This window comes from Zea mays, chromosome 1, assembly GCF_902167145.1.
Source record: "Zea mays cultivar B73 chromosome 1, Zm-B73-REFERENCE-NAM-5.0, whole genome shotgun sequence".
NCBI classification, from domain to species: domain Eukaryota; kingdom Viridiplantae; phylum Streptophyta; class Magnoliopsida; order Poales; family Poaceae; genus Zea; species Zea mays.
The window spans coordinates 60,573,141-60,595,409 of record NC_050096.1 but is presented as its reverse complement, the minus strand read 5'-3'; the positions used below and the strand labels follow the sequence as shown (position 1 = coordinate 60,595,409).

Here is a 22,269-nt window from a genome sequence, read left to right as displayed (position 1 = left end):
AGACTTAGGGAGTTGTTTGACACTCTCAATGGTCTATTTCGCGTGTTAAACGCAGTATAAAATCCATTGTCTGCCATCGATGCACTTTGAATAATTCAAGCTACGAAAAAATGATTTCATTTTCCTTGTTTGACAAGTCTAAATTTGACCCATCCAAAAAATTAGATAAAAACGACCGACCATGACTCATAATAACGAAAAATGGTAATCAAGAGAAGAATAATGATTATTGAACTTTGTCATACAAATGAACCAAATTTTAAGCTGCAAGTAATAATTAGAAAAGCCAAAAAAATATTTAACAACCTAAGAATTGGAAATGGTTGGAGACTAGAGTTCTTTTTGCTCCCTATATATATTTAGCAACTTGGTAAATCTAAGTTTAGGACCATTTTTAAGAACTAATGGAGATGTTCTTACTGGAACAAACTAAAGATGGCAACGTGGACCAATTACCCGTTACCTGGTGGGTAATTACTCTATTAGGGAACGGGTTTAGTCGTAATTTTATATCTACGAGTTTGTTAATGAGAAAAAAAAGACCCAATGCAACGTGTACGAGTAAGTACTCATTAAACTCGTACACGTGTACCTATGGGTATAAAATACCCAGAATATAGCCAACAATTCTCTAAATTTTTATTCTAACTTAATGATTTATCTTGGGCTCCTGGCTCCTGAGTACTACACGCTACATGGGTCTTAAGACACATGACATCAATAGATAGACAACCATCTAAAACAGTAAAGCACGTCCAAGACTCCAAGCTTCTGCGATGCGACTATTCGTTAATGTGCAATTCAAGCGACCAAACCGCACGCAGGCATGTGGCAATATTCGCACCTGGAAGATGGAAGGCCGGACGTTGTCACTCAACGCTCATCATTCGCCATAAACTAAGTTGAACGGATAGACGCAACTCCAGCACTCTAGACGGATATGGGTATCCGTCACGTATAGAATACCTGACGGATCTCGATATACGTGTGGAATTGTACCTATGTATAGGTACGGGTATTAGCTAGAGTAGAAAGTTTTTAGTTTAACAGGCCAGTCCTGGAGTAGTAAAATCCGGCGAATCTTCAGTCGTTGCCATCTTTAGAACAAACTAAAACCGAGTAGGTCCCATTGGGCATTAGCCATATATTGAGTTTATTGGAGATGTGCTTTTATTCGGGCGGTGCTTCTACGGGCTAATAGACGTGGGCTTGTTTGAATGATGGCGTGAAATTTTTGCATGACAAATCTGTCGTTCGACAAAAACAAACTATTTAGAGGGTGTTTGACAGCTGTGTTCCAAAAGTCGAAAATTAAATTTATACTGCAGCTCCCAAAACTACTTTACAACTCTGAAGTTAGGATTGAGCCATACCAAACGCCCCCCTTAAAATACATTACAACATCACGGCAGCTATTTTCCAGCCGTGTTCCATTGCTTTAATTATCAACACCAAAACTATCGCCAATACAGATATAGCTACCCTCTTTACGCGAAACTATTTCTGTGTGTGCTGGTCATGGACCCTCCACCTCCTCCATTATGGTCACAGCCAGCACAACGAATACTGCAGATGTGGACTGCATGTTAACCTCTGGAGGATATAGCCCTCGCCTCTAAAAGGCAACACCCTCTCCCTCTGTCAGCTTATTGCTACGGACCACCGCACTGACGGCCTAATCACCTGATTTCGCTGATTTTAGTATGGGAGGTGTGTGGTTAAATAATCTGTGTGCTTCCCATGTCTGTACCATGTAGAAGGCTCCTGATCTACACACCTCTGATGCCCAAGCTCAGCATAGTAAATTACTCGTCTTGCCATGTATCATCCTCGGTTCTCGTTTATATGTCAAGTGGATCAGGCTGCAGTGCCGTCTTGAACCTCTTCTGTACCATCATAATCATGGGCTCTGTGATTTTCTGCCGGTTCCTCATCACCTGCAGCAGCCGCTAGTTCCTTATCAGTAATGCTCTTCATCAGCCTTTTTGATCTTTTAGGCCTTGGTTCGCCGATCTGTTCATTTTCTGTGTGAATACTCCCCGGGTGATCACCTCCCACATCGGGCTCTCCATTCTTGTCCGTACTGTCATTGTCATGAGTATTCGTATGCTTCTTGTGGGAGCTCTTTTTCTGGAAATATTTTTTAAGAAAATTAATTAGCAAGGCTTCTTAAAAAATATCAAGTTGGATAGACAAGGTGGCAAGAGAACATATAAAAACAATTTTGAGCATAACTGTTTTGCACCCTACGAGTAACCAATACAAAAGGTCTCAACTCTCGAGCATCAAATTAAAAGGTCTCAACTCTCAAGAGCAACAAATAGAACGGCAATTTTGATTGCAAGATGAGGCACCCGAATATGACGTCAAAATGCATAGTGGCTCACGAAGGCAAATGCAAGAAATTCATAGTAGCAGAGAATTCTCAAGCCCGATCATTTCTGTTTGGTGCTCTCAATTTGCACTGATATTGCACAAATACAGCAGTCATAGTATTAGTCATCATATATGGACTAAAATGCAAGTCAAGTTCAACCAATATAGCCCAAATCGAAACCCCATATAAGGTTTAAATAGGTGCTTAAATTAAGTTCAATCCATTGAGGCCGGTCTCTTTCAGGTTCGCTACTTGTCGCGCGTCCTTGACTCTCCTACATTAGAGTTCAGCGGCCTCTCAAGTATGGTGGTCTGGAAGTGCATGACCGCGAACGGTTCGGCTGGGCACTGCGTATTAGATGGCTGTGGTTACAAAAGACAGACAACTCACGACCTTGGGTACCTTGGGTCGGGCTGCCCATCCATGTACCAAAGAAGCCTCATGCTCTCTTCGATGCGGTGGTTACCACCTTGGTTGGCAATGGGGAAAATACAAAATTCTGGGCTGACAGATGGCTGCAAGGGAAAACTGTTGTGGAATTGTCTCCTAACCTTTTCAGTTCAGTACATAAAAGAACCGTGCAGCGGCGTACAGTGAGCCAGGCACTTGTGAACAGATCTTGGGTGGAGGACATAGAAGGAGCACAAACAGTTCAGGTCCTTGCTGAATATCTCGTTGATGGTATGGTGTTGCAGCCAGGAGTCCCTGACCGACAAATTTGGAAATTATCATCTAATGGAACATATTCCTGCAAATCAGCCTACCAAGCAATGTTCATAGGGACCATTCAGTTTGCCCCCTGGAGATAAGTCTGGAAGAGTTGGGCTCCAGCAAACTGTAAATTATTTGCTTGGCTGGCCATCAACAATAGGGTTACCACATCAAGCAGCATGCCCATTTTGTGATCAGGCGGATGAAACCATACTTCACATCCTAGTCTCCTGTGTGCTGTCCAGATAAATATGGGAAGGGATTTTGAGGAAACTTAAGCTTGATATGGTCCCACGCCCCATTTCCTCTAGCCGGGTTTGGACCTGGTGGTGTAAAGCCACCGCTGCTATCCTTGGTCATATGGGAGCTTTGGAAGCACAGAAATGTGTGCGTGCTCGATGGAGTTCAACCTCAGCCACAAGTGATCTTTGCTCAGGTGGCTGTTGAATCCCACATGTGGGGCTTCTAACCTTAAGAAGCTCCTCCTGAGGGAGGCTCCTTAGGCTAGGTGTGGTCGTAGAGGTCGTGTTCAGTTGTTGTGTAAAGTGTTCCTTGGTGGTGGTGGGGGGGGGGGGGGGGTAACCGCCTCCTTGTATTTGTATCTTTTTCTTCCTTAATGAAATGACACGCAGTTCTCCTGCATAGTTCTAAAAAAAAGATCAGTGGCGAAGTCGAAGTTGCTTCTGTTGTTGGGTGCAGCAAAGCTTGGCAGCGATGATACATTGTGTTCAATTTCTTTGGAGGACAGGCTTGTTAGTGTTGGATACATAGAAACCCTAACCCTAATTGGGTAGGGGCTGAATTAGTATATAGCCAAGTATATGAGCTGGGCAAGGCCCATTACATGTGGATAGGAACCCTTTGGTGAAGATGTCGATGAACTACGAAGTGGTCGAGACACGGAGGACGCCGACATCGCCAACGGCGACACGCTTGCTGACAAAGTGGAGGTCAATCTCCATGTGCTTTGCGCTGGTGCTGCACGGGATTGGTAGAGAGGTAGACCATGCTAACGTTGTCGAAGTAGACCAGTGTGGCGCAAGCGAGGGGGGTGTAGAGCTCCTAGAGCAGCTGACCGAGCCAGGACGTCTCGGCCACACCGTTGGCCACAACGCGATACTCGGCCTCAACGCTGGAGCCAGAGATGACGGGTTGTCGCTTAAGGACCAGAAGACAAGGTTGGCGCCCAGAAACACGGTGTAGCCAGAGGTGGATCAACGCGTGTCAGGCAACCGACTCAATCAACGTCTGTGTAGACGATCGGCTCAGAAGTCGAAGAGGGCCGAATAAGAAGACCATAATCGAGGATACCGTGGAGGTAGCGAAGAATCCACTTCGCAGCGGTGAGGTGGGGCTCCCGCGAGGTGTGCATGTGAAGGCACCCGTGCTAGACTGCGTAGGGGATGTCGGGTCGAGTGAAGGTGAGATACTGTAGAGCCTCGGCGAGGCTCCGGTATATCGTCATGTCACCGACTGGGGAGGCGTCGTTGTCGAAGTTGCTTCTGTTGTTGGGTGCAGCAAAGCTTGGCAGCGATGATACATTGTGTTCAATTTCTTTGGAGGACAGGCTTGTTAGTGTTGGATACATAGAAACCCTAACCCTAATTGGGTAGGGGCTGAATTAGTATATAGCCAAGTATATGAGCTGGGCAAAGCCCATTACATGTGGATAGGAACCCTTTGGTGAAGATGTCGATGAACTACGAGTGGTCGAGACACGGAGGACGCCGACATCGCCAACGGTGACACGCTTGCTGACAAAGTGGTCAATCTCCATGTGCTTTGTGCTGGTGCTGCACGGGATTGGTAGAGAGGTAGACCCATGCTAACGTTGTCGAAGTAGACCAGTGTGGCGCAAGCGAGGGGGTGTAGAGCTCCTAGAGCAGCTGACAGAGCCAGGACGTCTCGGCCACACCGTTGGCCACAACGCGATACTCGGCCTCAACGCTGGAGCCAGAGACGACGGGTTGTCGCTTAAGGACCAGGAGACAAGGTTGGCGACCAGAAACACGGCGTAGCCAGAGGTGGATCAACGCGTGTCAGGCAACCGACTCAATCAACGTCTGTGTAGACGATCGGCTCAGATGTCGAAGAGGGCCGAATAAGAAGACCATAATCGAGGATACCGTGGAGGTAGCGAAGAATCCGCTTCGCAACGGTGAGGTGGGGCTCCCGCGAGGTGTGCATGTGAAGGCACCCGTGCTAGACTGTGTAGGGGATGTCGGGTCGAGTGAAGGTGAGATACTGTAGAGCCTCGGCGAGGCTCCGGTATATCGTCATGTCACAGACTGGGGAGGCGTCATTGTCGAAGACCTTCGCCTGAGTGTCAACATGCGTGGAGCAGGACTTTTAGTCGAACATGACAGCTCGCTCTAGAATGTTCATGGCGTATTGACGCTGGTGAAGAGGCCCTGCGGCAACGCTTCACGATGACCTCGAGGAAGTGGTGGAGAGGCCTAGGTCCTTCATCACGAACTCGCGCTGCAGGACGACGATCGTGCGCTGGAGGAGGGCGACACTGGATGTTGTGAGCACTATGTTGTTGACGTAGAGGAGGTAGACGATGTAATCGCCGCACCAAAGGATGAACAAGGTCGTGTCCGACTTGGCCTCGACGAAGCCGAGGGAGAACAAGTAGGAGGCAAAGTGACTGTACCAAGCTTGTGGCGCCTGCCTAAGGCCATACAAGAGCGGTTAAGCTTACACACCATACCCGAGCGAGTGGTCGACAAAGACGACGGACTAGCTGCAGTACACCGTCTCATTAAGAGTGCCATGAAGGAAGGCCTTTTTGATGTCTAGTTGGTGGACCGCCCAATCCCGGGAGGGCGAGGAAGAGGGTGGTCCAAACAGTGGCGGGCTTGACGACGAGGTTGAATCTCTTGTCGTAGTCCACTTTGAGGCGCTGAGTGAAGCCTCGAAGAACCCAACGGGCCTTGTACCAATCTAGAGAGACATGGCACCAAGTCCCAGATGTGATTGGCCAGCAGAGTCGCATAGCACGACGACAGTGAGGATCAGCAAGCGTGGTACGGACAGAGGAGGGGGCAGGCAAGGGAGCCAAAGCAGGGGCAGTCGTGAGCTCTAGCTGGTCAACTGGGTAGAGAACACCGACTGAACGACATGTGACCATCGAGTGAACATGGCTCCCGAGGGGAGACCAAATGGTTGCAGAGCTCGACACAGTCACGGAGAACCGGGTTCATGGCCTAGTCGTGAAGGGATACGCGCACACGGTAAGGAGGCACCTGGACCGCGGAGCGAAGGATGGTATCAAGGGAGCAGGTGCAGGAAGGGATAGGTCGACACCTGCAGGCCACCCATGCTCCCATGCGGATGGAGAAGAGAAGGTCGGGAGCGGCGTATTGGGCCGCGAAGTAGGGGGAGCCCAAAGGAGAGTGTGTGACGGTAGTCACAGCGATGGAAGGCGTCGTAGAGGTGAAGGGTGCGCCCACGGCAAGAGCGTTTAGAGAGAAGAGTCGAAGCGGCGAACGGGCCAGTGGGAAGAGGCGTCGTAGCGAGGAGCACTGTCGCGGGGTGCAGCGAGGAGCTTATCGCTGTGAGGGGTGTGTCTGGGGGCGCGTTTGGGTCGTCCTAAAGGAAGGGAGCAATGTAGCAAGGCGTTGACAGTGTGGAGACACAGGGCGTCCGCGTCGCTTCTAGAAGGGAGAGGACAGGAGGGGAGGTGAACTGATGGGCGAGGACAGGTTGCAGGTGGGTGGCGACACAACAGAGGCAGGGGATGTTGCCTCCAAGGGTGACAGAGACGATGGTCGGCTCACAGCAGGGGTTGTGGGCATGTCCAGCATATAGAAGAGTGTGATCTGGGTGGCGAGGAGCCGAGGATGGAGAGGCCAGCCGCCCAGGTGTGCGAGGTGGTGAAGAACAACTGCTATGCAGGAGCCTCGGCAAAGGCCCCGACGGTGGCGATTGCAGGGTCAAAAGGGTCCTTACACGAACTTAACATTGTTGTTGCACGAGGTGGAGTCGAAGGGCATCTATTGCGCAGGAGCACGACAAGGACACTGTGGATGAGCTGCGCCTTGGGGAGAGGTCGTTGCCGAGCTACGCCCCGAGCTGGCGCACCATGGCATCTACCGATACCTTGGTGCCGCCCTGTGCAGCGATGTGCAGTGTGCAGGATGATGGACAACATCAGGCTGGCACGAGAAAGGGAGGGAGAATGTCAAGGGAGACGTGTTTGGGCTTCGTGGAGCGAGGGCCACGCGTGGCCGGTCTAGAGGGAGAGCGCGAGGCCGGGCGGCGCCAGCAAGCCGAGGCTAGGGATCCGGCGGTTGGCCGACGCTGACGCGGGTTGGGGGGAGGCGGGGTGGAGGCTGAGGCGGGCGACCGCCACCACAAAGGATGCCGACGGCTGGGGAAGGGCGTGCATGCCAACGCGAGGGAGGAACGCGTCTGAGAGGCCATTGTCCTAGGAGGGAGGCCATCGAGGAGAAAAGAAGCCAACGGCTAGGGGGAGGGAAGGAGGAAGAGAGTGGCTTGATACCATGTTGGATAGAATATAAACTCGTAGCCCTAATTGGTAGGGGCTTTATATAGCCAAGTACATGAGCTGGACAGGGCCCATTACAGGTGATACACAACACGCTAACAATTAGGGCTTCGGTTGATGTTCATTATAGGAAGTTGGGGTTGCTTACCACTACAACCTGGCAATAATGATATGTGGTGGCTCCATCAGTTGTGTTATCTTTGTGTGTAAGTGGGTTGCTTAGGGTTAGTTATCTAGGTTGTCGTGTTTAGGTCTTTTGTTGGTTTTCCTTTAATAAATTGTGTGATGTGAGGTTTTTAGGCCTGTTTCCCTTATAAACTAGGCCAGTCTTTCTTCTTAATTGAAAGGCATAGGTCCTGCCATTGCATTAAAAAACTACAAAAATTTGAATGTATGTTTACTTTTACACTAAATTTGAATTCCAAGCTTGCATATTGAACTCTGTTAAGATTCTTTGCTGCCAAGTGCATATGAACAATTAAAGAAAGTTCAAGGAACTAAAGGTATATATATATAAAACAAATAATGGTCGTTCGGAGGATGTGGGAAAAATAAATTAAACAGGTAAATCAAAAGCTCAAATATATTTCACACAAGTACCTTTTTGCTTGTTTTATCTTGATCTACAGCTTCTGCAGTAGCAGTAGCATCATCCAAGTCTTCAAGCGTCAAATCTCCTTCTTTGTCAACCTTGATGCTCTTTGCTCGTCTTTTCTTTTGTCGATCCTTCGCCTAAAATGGCAAATGAAGATGAAAAATGAAGTTCATGCAAGACTTTTTCCCATTGGATTTAAATATAATATTGTTTCCAGAAACAAAGGGGAAATATTATAAACTAATACAAGATTGGTACTACAGGCCACTGTTAAAAGGGGTAGACCAATATTTTCTTAAATTAGTCTAACAGACAGGTAAATTTATTTAACCATATATAGAGACACCCGTGGCCCAGCCTACCAGCAAGAACAGTAAATTTCTGGACAGTAGAACAATATAGAGCACAATAAAGTACAATCATAACGACGTAATAACCCAAAACCAAAGAACCCAAATACGATTATTATATGTCCCTCTCCCCCACCACCAGTAAAAGCTAAACTATGTTGTCCCTTCATGTTTGACTCTTCCACCTACGAATTTAACACATGTTCATCTTCCCCTATTTTAGAGGGATCCAGAGACTCCCAGTTGCCATTGTAAGTCCAATCCTCTCTGCATGGGCAATCCTCTAAGGCTGCAAATATGCAATTTGAGAAATGTATTGGTATACCGTGCAGGTATCAGTAAGTATTGTGATATCAGAGATGATGTCTCCAAAAAAATAAAATCGTTCAAATACTTGCAAATATATATCACCTATGCAGCAGTTCCATTCCATTTACAACTATGTGACATATCATAGCAATTGCTACAAGCTAATACTGACATTGCAAAATATATTTTTGTTGGATATGTGTTCCGATTGTATGAGTACCAGATAATCATATAAGTGACAAAAAGATGGAAATGACACTATAATGTGATGTTTACCTGCATGGATATTTCTTTCAACTTATGTGCAATTTGTGTGTCATCAATAAGTAATGAAACAACATCCTCTTGTCTCAACAAATGATCGTCCTGAACATGTTTCCCCTTCATAACCAACTCTTGCACTGCATTTTTCTGCTTTGCTCTTTGCAATATTTTCTCCTCGATAGTATCTTTGCATATAAGCCTGTACACAGTTACCTAAAATAGCAGGTTTCAAAGAAAATATAAGGACCTGCCCTATTATAAAACTTATTCACACATAATCAAACAACAAAGATATTTAATTCCAGTAACAGCCAAGAAGCCAATTCACAACCAATGGTAAAAAATACAACTTGCTTTCGACATAAGCAGTCAAACTTTAGAAATTTAATCAATGCTCCATTAAGGATATACATTAAAAACTCAAAAAAATGTTTAGATTTGTCTCAGAAAGTACCTTTACTACTTTACTATTAGGTTCTATAAACATACAACAACAGGAATTAGCAGTTAAAAAATATGTTCGGAGATTGTGTCGATATCCAAGAAAAAATTTGTGACTAGTAGCAACAAGGAATGCTGTCAGAAGAGTTAACAGGGTTGGCAATTAAGTCTGACTTTATTGTAGAACAACAATCTACAAGGAGAAAAAAAGGAAAGAAAAGGGGTGGTGGACACTTTCAAAATAAACTGAATGAAAGAAATGATGACTAAAAGTGGATATGAAAATTAAACACCTCGTTAGCTTTCATTAATAATCAATCTAACTTTCGAAATGTGAAACAAGTTAACTATAAAGATTATCATACAGAAGTTAATCAAACTTCAAGTGTCCATGTTTTCGAAGTAAAAAAAATATCAGCCGGGGAGGGAAATGTTGTCTTCCCGGTATTATATTAAGAAGAGACCGAAACATGGTCCCGGCCGAGAAAATCCCCGAACCCTGGTCCCCATCACTAGCGGGCAGTCGCCGCCCACTCTGCAATGGCCCAACCAGAGGGTGGCGCACATGACGTAACCTGGGAGCGGGCAAAGCACAGTGAGGGGATTTTTTTAACCAAGCCAGAAATTCACCCCCGAGGGGATCGAACCCGAGACCTGGAGGTGCTACTCAGAAGCCTTAACCATTACGCTAGAGGCCCTTTCGCAGTGTTTTAGATGTAAGTTTGTCATGATGTTCAGATGTCATTTAAAAATCATAAATGATGGTCTGTGAACTGAAGAAACAAAATCAGCATAAACTGTTTTCAGTTACCTCCTTTGTTTGACCAAGTCTGTGTGTTCTATCCATTGCCTGCTGGTCTTGTGTTGGATTCCAGTCAATTTCATAAAAAATAACAGTATCAGCAGCAGTCAAATTAATACCAAGCCCCCCAGCTCTTGTGCTTAACAAGAAAACAAATACATCATTCCTACAGAGAGAAAAGTGGTTAAGGCCATGTTTAAACATGTCATCGTATTACAGCATTTAACCCTGCCACCAATACATTGATATGCAAACCTGTTCTGGAAAGCTCGGACCATGTCACGGCGGTCTGAGATTGCAGAAGACCCATCAAGTCTGAAATACTTGAATTTTCTAAAATTCATGTAATCCTGTAAATATAGCATATTCAGTCATAAATTGAAAGAATAATAATTTTAGTGCGCCAGACTCTAACAGTACATTTTCCAGGAATAATGGACAGACAACTCTTTTTTTCTTGAATATGGAGGAGAGCTATGTATCATTGCATTAAGGAAAAAAGATAAAAAATACAGAAACACACAACATCCACACACTCAACACAACTCACACAACCCAACCCCAACACAAAAGTTTTAAACTTTGCTGAAATATTTAGGAATCTGTTTTCAGTTCCTTCACGGAAGCCACAATGTTAGCATTACAAATAGTGGAACCGAAATTGATATGCATCATTTGGTATCTATGGCTACAAAAGTATATAACTACACTAGTACACTTATAGCATTAGTAGTAGATTTTGCAAAATGTGTGTGCATACTGCATAGAAAGTACAAACATGTAGCATAGCACACATTAAACAGTAAACATGTAGCATAAAGTAATACCTCAAGAATGTCCAGCATTTTAGTCATCTGAGCAAAAAGAAGCACACGGTGACCTTCAGCTCGAAGGCGCCGTAGTAGCATATCCAAGGTGTGGAGCTTCCCAGAATCCTGCCATCAAGCACTCCATATTAGTAACACGGTACCACAATAGCTAAAGGTGCAATTAAAAACAGAAATTGCTTGGCCTTTATGTAAAGGAGTTCACTCCAAACATTCTAATAATCAAGCTGTATCCTTTCCAAAGACATATTTGAGCGCTTATAAGCTCCAAGAGTTCAAAAGACACCACAGATCCACATTGATATAAATAATAACTTAGAGACCTCTATTTGGATGAGGGACTCCTTCAAGAAATTTTCAACATTTGTTTCAAATTTAATCTAATCTAAGGAAATGAGCCAAATGTGCAAACAGGACTAAAAGGGGAATAAAATTATGCAGGCCAGCAGATGAAAGAACAAGCATAAACAACAATGTGCAATTGTGCAACATAACACAGCAGAAGTGATGAAGACTTACAGTGAGCATTTTAGCTGGATCAAAATTACTCATCGGTGGAGAAGACCCAAATATCCTATAGGGTAGCTGCAGCATCGGCTCAAGGATAGGCAAATCAGTATTGAGTTCTTGTATCAAAGGATGAAGAGCAACTGGTTGTCTAGGACCATTGAACTCGGAAGTACGAGCAAATCCCAGGAACAGTTTCATGACCCAAGGATCATACATCTCATCAGTGAACTTATAGGCAAAATTTCGATCAGCACATGAAACATTTATCTGGCAAAGGGCAAAAGGCTGTTAATGAACACCACAATATATTTGATTAAAACATATAGATGTAAAAGAACAACTCCTACAATATGTGGAGGTTCCTGCGAACGGCCCCCTAGCTAAGTTGGTTAGGTGGCTCTAGTAGCACTCCTCATGTCCTAGATTTGACTCCTCGTGGGAACGAATTTCAAGCTAAGGTTAAAAAAGTCACTCGCTGGTTCACTTGGTCGGCATGGGTGAACCGACCTATAGTGGGTGGGCCCTCGTGTAAAGGGCTGGTTGTGTGAGTTGGGCCTCAAAGCACGGGTCAAGACCCAAACCATAGGGGCAGCATCCCCGTGTATGGAAGGGGCCAGCTTTTGTGTCTTTTTCTCAGCCAAGCTCCAGTCGAGCTCTTCTTAGTGAAATACCGTGGGAGCGGTCTTTCCCCCAACGACCAGGGGCGGATATTGGGCCCGGGCCACCTGGGCCGTGGCCCGGGACGTAGCCCAAAACATTTAATATAGAGAGAGAGAATTTTGGTCCAAAAGAAACCCTAACGGGCCTCAAAGGCCTGCTACTCTTCTCTACCTGGCTGCCTTCCATACCACGCTCCCAGCCGCTTCGCTGCCTGCCTGCTTGCGCATCCACGTGACCACGCATGACGGCGCCCGCCGGCTGCCTCCACCTGCTTGGCTTCGCGTGCGGCGCGCCCGTTCGCCCGTGCGTCGTCGGTCGTCCGGCGCCCATCTGCCGGTCCACCGTCCACCCTCCACCGACCGACGACGTCCGTCCGCCGTTCGCCCTCCAGAGTTCAACCGTTGGTCCGCCCTCCGCTGCTCCGTCGTCTGGGTCTGGCCATCCAGCCAGGGCCAGCGTCCGCCGTCGGGCGCCGGCTCGCCCCTCGGCGGCTCAGCCAGCCACCAGTGCCCACTCGGACAGTGTTGCAGTGAGGCACAGTCAGCCTGACGGCCTCTATTCCAATTTCCATCCACATCCACTGCTCCACACGCCTCTAGGGTGATAGGCTCCAACTAACTGTAAGCACTAAGCAGTAAAGCTCTTCTCAACTTCTTTTTTATTACTAGTGATTGTAGTGAACAACAAGCTAAATACTAGATTGTTCAAGTGGTATACAATTTTGCATTTATTAGTTATATTGTCATGTTGTATCTCTCATTTTATACAAATAATTAATTTGCAATGTGTAGGTTCAAATTCAAGTGCTAATGTTGATGAAGTTATTAGAGTCGGGAAAGGACCAAATCACCTCTAATTAGGTACCTTTATATATTTTTTCAAGTTTATTGTATTTTTAGATATTGAATTGAGGTAAATAATATCTTAGTCTGTTTATAGTATATTTTGTTTTAGCGGTATATTTAGCCGCACAATATATTGGGGTTACCTTCATGTTTTATAGAGTGGCCCGGGGCGATAGTTTTATAGAGCTCCGCCACTGCCAACGACCAAGGTTTTCTTAATATATGTGGAGGTTCCGAACTCTTAACTTTAGAGCAGCAAATGTACTCAAATGACTATATACATACTGATGACCTCATGCAATGCAATATGCAAAAGAAACCAAAATGGATAAGAGAAATGGACTCACAGGTGGTGCTCTAGCTGGCGGAATATAAGTGTATGCTGAACGAAGAACCCTTATGTTCGAAGCAAGCCTGTCATGATGAGAAAGCACCAGTGCTTCATATGGGCCTTCACTTGGGCCAGTTCCAATCTTTGTCCTAAGTAAGCTGGGCTTGGCCTTTGTAGAAGAAAGCAACAACCGGGCAACTGCACGAACTCTTGTGGAATCATTCTGACTGAACTGGATGTCAGTATCTTCTGAATCAAGGAATGCATCCATAATTTCATCAGTGTAGTTCCTATTCCATCGCATTACTGAAAATGCTAGTCCCTCAAAGAATGATGAAGTGGCCAGGAAGAAAGCTTCAACTGGGCACAGGTTTGACAAACGTGTAAAGCCAAATGCACCAGATGATAAAACAGACTCATTTGATGAATTAACTTCTGGAATGGCTGAGCGATGGATATTGCTTGGCAAAAATATATTAAACAACCTGTTCAAATATCCATTCTGAAATCCACAGATGCTTCCAGAATTTTCTGTGTTGCAGATGATTCCATCATAAACTAACTTTGGGATCTGAAGAGATTAAGTAAGATAGATATTAATATATTGTTCGTGATCAGGAAGAAATATATGCAGGAGGCTGTACAAGCGTGGCCAATAAAAGACAAGGGCTAAGGTAACAGAAAAAATATACCTCAAAGATTATAGGATTTCTCTTGCCTGCATAATGTACATCTTGTAATGCCCCAAACGGGGGAGAAAGAAGTGAGTTTGGGATATCAGCAAAGTAAAAGTAAGAGCTTCCCTCATTGCGCTCAAACAGCTCCGGGTGATTGCAGACCTAAAAGGCAATGTAGAGAAATAGCATCAAATTACAACCAGAAAAGGAGCCAAATTTTAGCAAATACAATAGGTAAGAAAATTTTCTGGACAGTTGGGTTCTTCTAAATGATTCTACATATGATCAAAAGCAAGAAACGTACTATAACGATATACTACCTTCCGTAGCTGCATGACAATATTCATCAGGCTAAGTAACTTCTTGTCATTTAGATTGCCACGACTTCCATCAAGCAACTCGTTAAGCGAGATCTTATTTTTTATAGCTTGATAGAAAATTTGTTGACGAGAACTCAATTTGCAGGGAACAATTTCTTCTTTCTTTTTGGTCATTTCAGCAATGACATCAATCTTAACCCGGCGGAGCATGAAGGGCTTCAAAATAGCATGCTGTGAAAAAAGGAGAGGTGCCATTATAATCTTAGGAGAATAGCAATTGTACCAGGACTCAAAATATCCAATAAACAATAACATAAACAGTATGGTCATGTCTTACCAATCTACTAAGCTGATGTTCATTCAAAGCTCCTCCATGCTCAGCATGACCCTCAATACTGCCAAAACATTAGCAACTTAAGGATGGACAAGATAAAAGAAGGTACAACTAGAAACAAAGAGAACAGTACATCAGTACCCCTTTGAGAACCACTCGTTGAACTGTTCATGGCTGTCAAATAGAGTGGGCATGATGAAATGAAGAAGTGCCCATAACTCAGCCATATTGTTCTGTATTGGTGTCCCAGTAAGAAGTAGACGATTTCTACAGCTAAAGCTCAGTAATGTCTTCCAGCGCTGGCTGCAGCAGAGGAATAATTTGTCAAGCAAGGGAGGCATATAGCCTATATGATATAGGATAGTTCCTAATAAATCAACGAGAACACACACACACACACAGAGAGAGAGAGAGAGAGAGAGAGAGAGATTTCAACATGTAAAGTCACCTGCTTGAACTTTTGATAGCCTGGGCCTCATCCAGTACCATGTATTGCCACTTAACACGTCTCAAAAGCTTCTCTTCATTCACAAGTATCTGATAGTTTGTAATAAGAATGTGGAAGCTAGCATCTCTGCAGAGTTAAGAGAGAAAGGTTAGATGATTAGGCAATCAGGTTATGAGCCTTTTCAAGAAAAGGGGCACTCGCATAAGTTTCTGCCCTAGCCAGCAACTTACCTGCGATACAAACGCTTGGGGTTGATGTTCTTTCGAAGAATCATCCTCTCTGGGCCCCAGTAAGGAAGTATCTTTAGGTCAGGGCAGAATCTAATCAACTCCTCAGCCCAGTTATTCACAACAGATGCAGGAGCCACCACTAGAAAGGGGCCCCATATGTTTTTGTCCTGTGTGATTTACCGAATGGTTAGCATCCAACCATTAAGTGTTAGATTTATACTCCTCACTCCTGTTCCAAATTGTAAGTCATTTTGGCTGTACATGGCTTTTGCTATGCACCTAGATATACGCTATGCCTAGATACTTAGTAAGAATTATGTATCTAGAAAAGTCAAAATGACTTACAATTTGGAACGGAGGGAGTACTTTATTCTAAAAAGGATATAGATATGTTAACTGGATGGAAGAATAAAAAATGAGTTAAAATTACAGGAGATCGATCACAAACCCCAAACACATCATGGTACAAAATAATAATCAAGCACTGGATTGACTAGTGGAAACATTTTTTTATGTTAAAAATAAATTAACCAACCTCAGCCAAATGAGACAGGAATGCCATAGCCTGAACAGTTTTGCCAAGACCCATCTCATCAGCAAGAATGCCATTCAACCCCTGCAATTCCAAAAATTTAAAGTAAATCAAAGAGTAGTGCTCATACTAAATGGTCAAAATGTATGTTTCTTTAACATTAACAATTTACCTGTTCATAACAATTAACCAGCCATTGTAAGCCTTTTAACTGATATTCTTTTAATACACCCTTAAACAACTCTGGTGTTTGCACAGATGACTTCTCAGGCATTGTTGAACTAAAAATAAGATAGTACCAAATCAATCAGTTCTAGAGAACTCATTTATAATGTTGTAAATGATAAAGAAATTTTCAAGCAGAACTTACGGGTGTAATAGATCAATCTTACTAGGATCCATGCTAGATGAATCATCAGTTGGAAGAACAGACTCAGAAGTTTGACGAAGCCTCACAGTTTCACTATCAAATGCATTAGTCCTCATCTTTTGTTGAGAAACGGCATGCTGAGCTGCCCTCAAGGCCTCTCTTTTCAATTGAGCTTCTTCAGGATCTTCTTCCTCATCTTCATCAGGGACATCTTCCTCATCAGGTGGCGCTGAGCCACCAGCCTTGTTCTGCATGAAATGACTATAAAGCTCCGTTTGTGACAGCAGAAAGTTTAGCCTCTGTTGTTGTCTTTTGGCTTCACGAAGCTCCTCCTCACGTTTTAAAGCTTCAGCAGCTTCTCTTTCCTCTTTTTTTCTCAACTCATACTGATACCGGGAAAAGAATTTGAGTGTCATCATCTTAAGTGACATGTTTTGAAGACAACTAAAAGGAAAGCAGTCATGTGCAAAACTGAACCAAAGAAACAAGATATATGCAAGAGGAGATGAAGAGAGAGTATATGTTGAACTCAATGCAGATAATGAAAAGGACTGAGAAATCAGAATGTGAAAAATCAAAATAAGCCTCAGCAGACCGCAAGGGCAAAAAGAAAACCTGCTCTTTGTCTACTCGTTTCCAAAATATCAGCATATCCCTAGCCAACTGCCTTGTACGTATTGCAGCACATCTCATCAGTTTCAGTGACCTCCTTACTTTGAATTTTACCTGGATATTTCAGACATACATTCAATAAAAATGTAAACAAGATTGCATGAAAATGGTACAGTACAGGGCAACAATATAAATGGGCACAATACCTCTCGTTGACAACTATCAGAGAAGCGCTTCGCATCTACTTGTCGTTTCTTCATCAAAGAAGTAAAATTCCTGTGATGCTTTGGAATGCTTTTAGTAGCAAGATACTGCCAGAGTTTGTAAGTCTTTTCAGACTCTTCTTTCACGATTACAAAAGGTTCCTTCTTTACTATTTGCTTCTTTGGTAAGCTGCGCTCAATAATCTGCATTAACAATATCACATGGTTGCTAAATAAAAATGAATAAATAAAAGTGCAACTACAGTTATATCAGCTAATACCAACCTCATATGTATCTCCTTTTTCCAAGACTTTGACGTAATGGACCTGCAAATTGCCAGTTTCTGATATAATAGACCTTCGTATCCTCCCAGCTGCTCCTTCCGGAATTGCAAAGGGGTCCTCGGTAACTTGAAGAGAAAATTTCTGCACCTTTACCCTTTCCTTGAGAGATTCAAATTGTGGCAGGGGTTCAGATAATCCACCATGGCTGGAAGCCTCAAACCTTTGGTCAGTACCAAGCATTGCTGATAGGGTGCACAAATCTAGTGCGCCCTTCAAGAAGTGCTCCTCAACACGTATATCAGAAGAAATAGGGAGGTTAAGGGATAATGCTAACTTATCATAACCCTCTGGAACTAAGTAGTGTATATTATCCCCCATATCTAAATAGGTGGAATCAACGGATGCTACAAGCTTATTAAAACCACCATGAGTTTCAATACATTCTATCCAATTATACTCATGTGAAGCTTCTATCCCATTTAATGCCGCAATATCCCTGAAATTACTAATGTGCTTCATAACTTTTTTACCACCGTTTTTGTGTTTTATTTGGGGGATTGCCACCTGAGAAGGATCGGAAATAAAAGCACCCTCCTTAAACTTTGACCTTCGGTACTTCTGGACATGTTCACTGAGCATCGCACGGTAGTGATCCTCCATCATTTTGTTACTATAGGCATCTGCATGATCATCATCGCCGGCACCATCAGGGTGCTTTTTTCGCTTCCGATGCAAGCCATGGGAAGCATCATGTACACCATTGTACTGATCCAACAAGGATCCTTGACCTAAAAAGGAGAAGCTGAATAACATGACAAATGGTAACAGAGTTGCTCAAGCTGCAAGATGGATTTTAAAAACAAGCTACTATTCAAAAGATAACTCTTAAACAGAAAACATCATAATAAAGGTCAAATAGGTAAAAGTGGCTGACCCTCACTGCTTGGACTCCCATTTGAGCTGCTGTTCCCGTAGCGGGCGAGATTTTCTGGTACAGGAACCCTTAAGTTCTGCAAAGGCTGCAACAGCATTTCCAGTAACCCCCATCATCAGAATGGCATACCAATAGGGATAAAAAGGCATATAAAAACATAACAAGAGTAGATAAACTTCTCTTCTTCACAAAGTTCAAAAAACAAGAGAACATCAGTGTTGCTCTACCCATTTCTACACTACCTGAGACTACAAGATTTAAAGATCCTACACAGTCCAATTTGGTAGATAAGCAGCAAATAAAAATACAAGAGTAATAAAATGATGGATTCAATAGCAAAGATGCAAACAAATAAACAACACTGGCATGGTCTACCAAAATTCCCTTAGCAGGCACAAATCGTAAGATTAGCAAACTGCATAAAACCAAAACCCAACTATGTATTTTGCTGATGAAAACTATATAAAAATAGCATGACAAGGAACTGTCAGAGAACATGCATTTGGCAAAGGAAATTGTTTATGGGTGCACATGCTTCGAAGAATGAAACACCAAGCAAAACTAGTATGTGTCAGTTTAGAGAAAGCAAGAATAGCAAATTAGCAATAGTGACAATTGACACACTGCAAACTAAGCAAACCAGTAGAGCACAACACACAACACACAATGCACGACAAAAGAGCATAGATAGATCCCAGCAACTAATAAGAGATGTATGTAACTCATAACATTGTATGACTACATTAAGAACAACAACTTAGGCAAGCAACTGCACCAAAACATATTCAGTCATGCATGAAATACTATATTTTTTGACAAAAATGATGAGTAAACACTAAGCAGGAGGCAGCTGATATAAGTTAAACAAGACAATAAGCACACCAGTTGATCATGAATTTTCAACACACTAAGAACCGTACTTAGACTAGAATAACCAATAAGGGAAACCAGTGACTTAGGCCTAGCAAAACACAATGCAGCAATTGAATGGTAGTCCAAAGTCCAAACCAATTAAACAGTAGTGTTGAGCAATGAGTATCAGCTACCATACAACATAGAGCAGCACCACTACGCAACCTACATTAATCGGATACTAGGCAGCCATAACAGACGGGCTGAAAAGGGGGCTCCAACTCAAAATGACCACCAGATTGCACCCAAAAAAACATGGTACAAAATAAGTAACCCGGGGAAGAGAATTAACCCAGAACCGAGCAATAACGAGTTCGGTAACCCAACAATTGCATCCACCCCGCAGCGTTCAATCCACAGCGAAACCCTCTTCACGGTAGAGAGAGAGAGAGAGAGAGAGAGAGAGCAGAGCAGAGCTACACAGTAATAATAGCGGCTACCTCGAGGTTGAACAGCGTGGAGTAAGAGAGCCCGCCGCCGCCCCGCGGGGGTGCGCGGCGCGGATCCATGTAGAAAACCCTAGCGCCCCGGCTCGCCGCGGGAGGTGGGGAACCGGAGAGAGAGAACGCAGGGACCGAATATAACGCCGAAGGCGCGGTGCGGGAGTCGGCCCAGTCGGTCCGCGGCTACGGCGGCGACGGGATTAAGGTTAGGGTTGTGGGCGGAAGCGGAAGGGGGGTGGGGAAGGAGGCGGAGGTGGAGGGAGGCGGTGGGGGGTGGTGTGGATGCCCTGTTGTGACGTGGTGGGGGAAGTAGTAGAACGAGGCATGGCTCTGGCTTGGCCGCGGAGGGGAGAGAGGAGAAGAGGGGAGCAGGGAAAGCGAAACCGGAAGGGGTCTGGGCCTGGGTTTTCCACTCGCCAACGTATGTGCTGCGGCTGCTGCCTGCGCCAACGTATGTGCTGGCTGCCTGCGCCCACACGGCCTTTGTTTCTTCTCTCTTTTTTTTATCCCATCCGGAGTTAATTTTGGCGGCAAAACAGAATTCTTGGAGTTTGTTATTAGAAAATGAATGCAAAACTTCTTAAATTGTAAATTTAGAGAGTTAAATTATAGATTTAGAGATATGCTAAAACATTTTAAGAAATAAAAAATATATGTGATCCAGCCAATCTCTATTTATTGGTTACTAATTTTTTAAAAGTTGCACACGTCAAGAAATAAGTGAACCCACTTTCTACTTTTAATTGGACTGGTGCAGAAAATCCCTATCAACAACATTTACTTACTTTTCAAGCGGTATAAGATCTGCTACAGATCTTAATAAGGTAAACTTTCATATCGGCTTACATAAAAAAATGCTAACAACGTCTTGTGAAGTCGGAGTTGTCGATGAAAGACCAGGCAGCCGTAACAACAGGCACACACCATCCACAAAGGTCCTCACGGCGACGGCATGAAGGTGACATAGGAGGCGCTATAGTGGCGCCTCGACACAAGAGGTTCTCTAACGGTGGTGGCGTCTAGGTGTTTGGAGCACTGAGATGGATTTGTGATCATCGAGATGATGGGACGCACAAAACAAATGGTGGGAGTAGGCTTTTCACAGTGGATTTGGCGCAAACGTTGATTTCAGGAGTCCCAACAATGTTGCTAAATGTAGAAATGAAATTGAATTTTGTAGAGAGTTTGTAAATTTAGGGACTTGCTTTACACTACTATTGGAGAAGAGTTTTCTTGAAAATTTCTTTAATTCATATTTATAGAGTTGCTTACCTAACTATTGTGGATGCTCTTAAACCTCCACCTATAGGGTAAGACGCCTATGGTATATATTAAAAAAACCTTCTCATGTCGATAAAACTCTCTGAACCCCTACCCCACATATACACAGCGACACTATAGTCATGTGAGAATATCTGTAACCAAGGCCGGTCCTTAGACTTATGCTTTGGCGTGAAAATCTAGGACCTAAGAAACGCTGCTCGTAGAACAACATATTTAGAGGCATTTTTTCTAGATGCAATATATATATATATATGCGAGTGTTATTATATAATTTTATCACATAAAGTAGAGTTGCGTCTGCATTGCTATGATCAAACCACTATTAAGAATCTCCTTAATATTATTATTACTATATTATTATTATTATTATTATTATTATTATTATTATTATTACTATTATTATTATTATTGTTATATATACTAGGTGAGTGCCCGTGCGTTGCAACGGAAACATATAATACCACAATAACTTATGTACAAATGTGTGTTATATTATTATGAAAAAGATTTCATAATTCATTTATGATTCTAGGTATACATAATCCTCTGTTTCACCACTACATTACAACCAATCAGTATTATGCAACCATCTAATTATAAATATTCTAGATAAGTTTATGGAATGAACTTTGAAACAAGTTCTTTCAGTCCACATGTAGAAGCCACGATAGAAAAATGCAAGTTTTTTAAACAAGTTCTTTCTCACAAAAGGGCGTTCTCGCGGATCCTTGTATATATGGGGGCAAAGTACCAAATCAAAGGACACAAGAAACCTAAAAGGTAACTATAACCACAATATGCTCAATAGATAATTGTGAACCAAAGTATATATGAAGGTTGTAGTAAAGAATACTTACAAAGATCACTATCTGGCTATCTCGCAATCCACCAAAGTTATGTAAACATTTCACAGTGAGCAAGAAAGACATCAATAATAATATTTGGTGGTAGTCTCAAAACAGGATTGCCCCCACCAAAATGAAGAACAGAGTTCACACACCTTTTGTGAGAACTCAACTGGGCGAATCGAAGAATAGTGGAAGATGCGAGGAGGAACGGGGTGGGGTGGCGGCCTCGACTATCTCTTCCCTTCGGATTTCTTTAATACTCGTCGTTGTGGTGCAGCGTCGTTGGAAGGTCGCCCCCAATG

At 43.7% G+C, this 22,269-nt stretch overlaps 1 protein-coding gene across 2 annotated transcripts; it reads right to left on the bottom strand.

Annotated features, from left to right (window-relative positions):
• Positions 1–1,253: 1,253 nt before the first annotated feature.
• Positions 1,254–20,309, bottom strand: LOC103634945 (chromatin-remodeling ATPase INO80). 2 transcript variants are annotated; one of them, XM_020546378.2, is made up of 22 exons: positions 19,833–20,309; positions 18,481–18,565; positions 17,547–18,334; positions 17,265–17,465; positions 17,062–17,172; positions 16,447–16,832; positions 16,249–16,357; positions 16,080–16,160; positions 15,545–15,711; positions 15,315–15,440; positions 15,008–15,169; positions 14,870–14,927; positions 14,533–14,763; positions 14,228–14,374; positions 13,552–14,106; positions 11,709–11,966; positions 11,190–11,297; positions 10,618–10,712; positions 10,372–10,528; positions 9,132–9,332; positions 8,202–8,333; positions 1,254–2,130 (listed from the first exon to the last, which is right to left on the bottom strand). In XM_020546378.2, the coding sequence occupies exons 1-22, from the start codon at positions 19,899–19,901 to the stop codon at positions 1,858–1,860; spliced, it is 4,500 nt and encodes a 1,499-aa protein (XP_020401967.1). In that variant the 5' UTR covers positions 19,902–20,309; the 3' UTR covers positions 1,254–1,857. The 2 variants fall into 2 exon arrangements, with proteins under 2 accessions (XP_020401967.1, XP_035819674.1); XM_035963781.1 differs by lacking the exon at positions 1,254–2,130 and having other exon boundaries at positions 8,202–8,835.
• Positions 20,310–22,269: the final 1,960 nt, after the last annotated feature.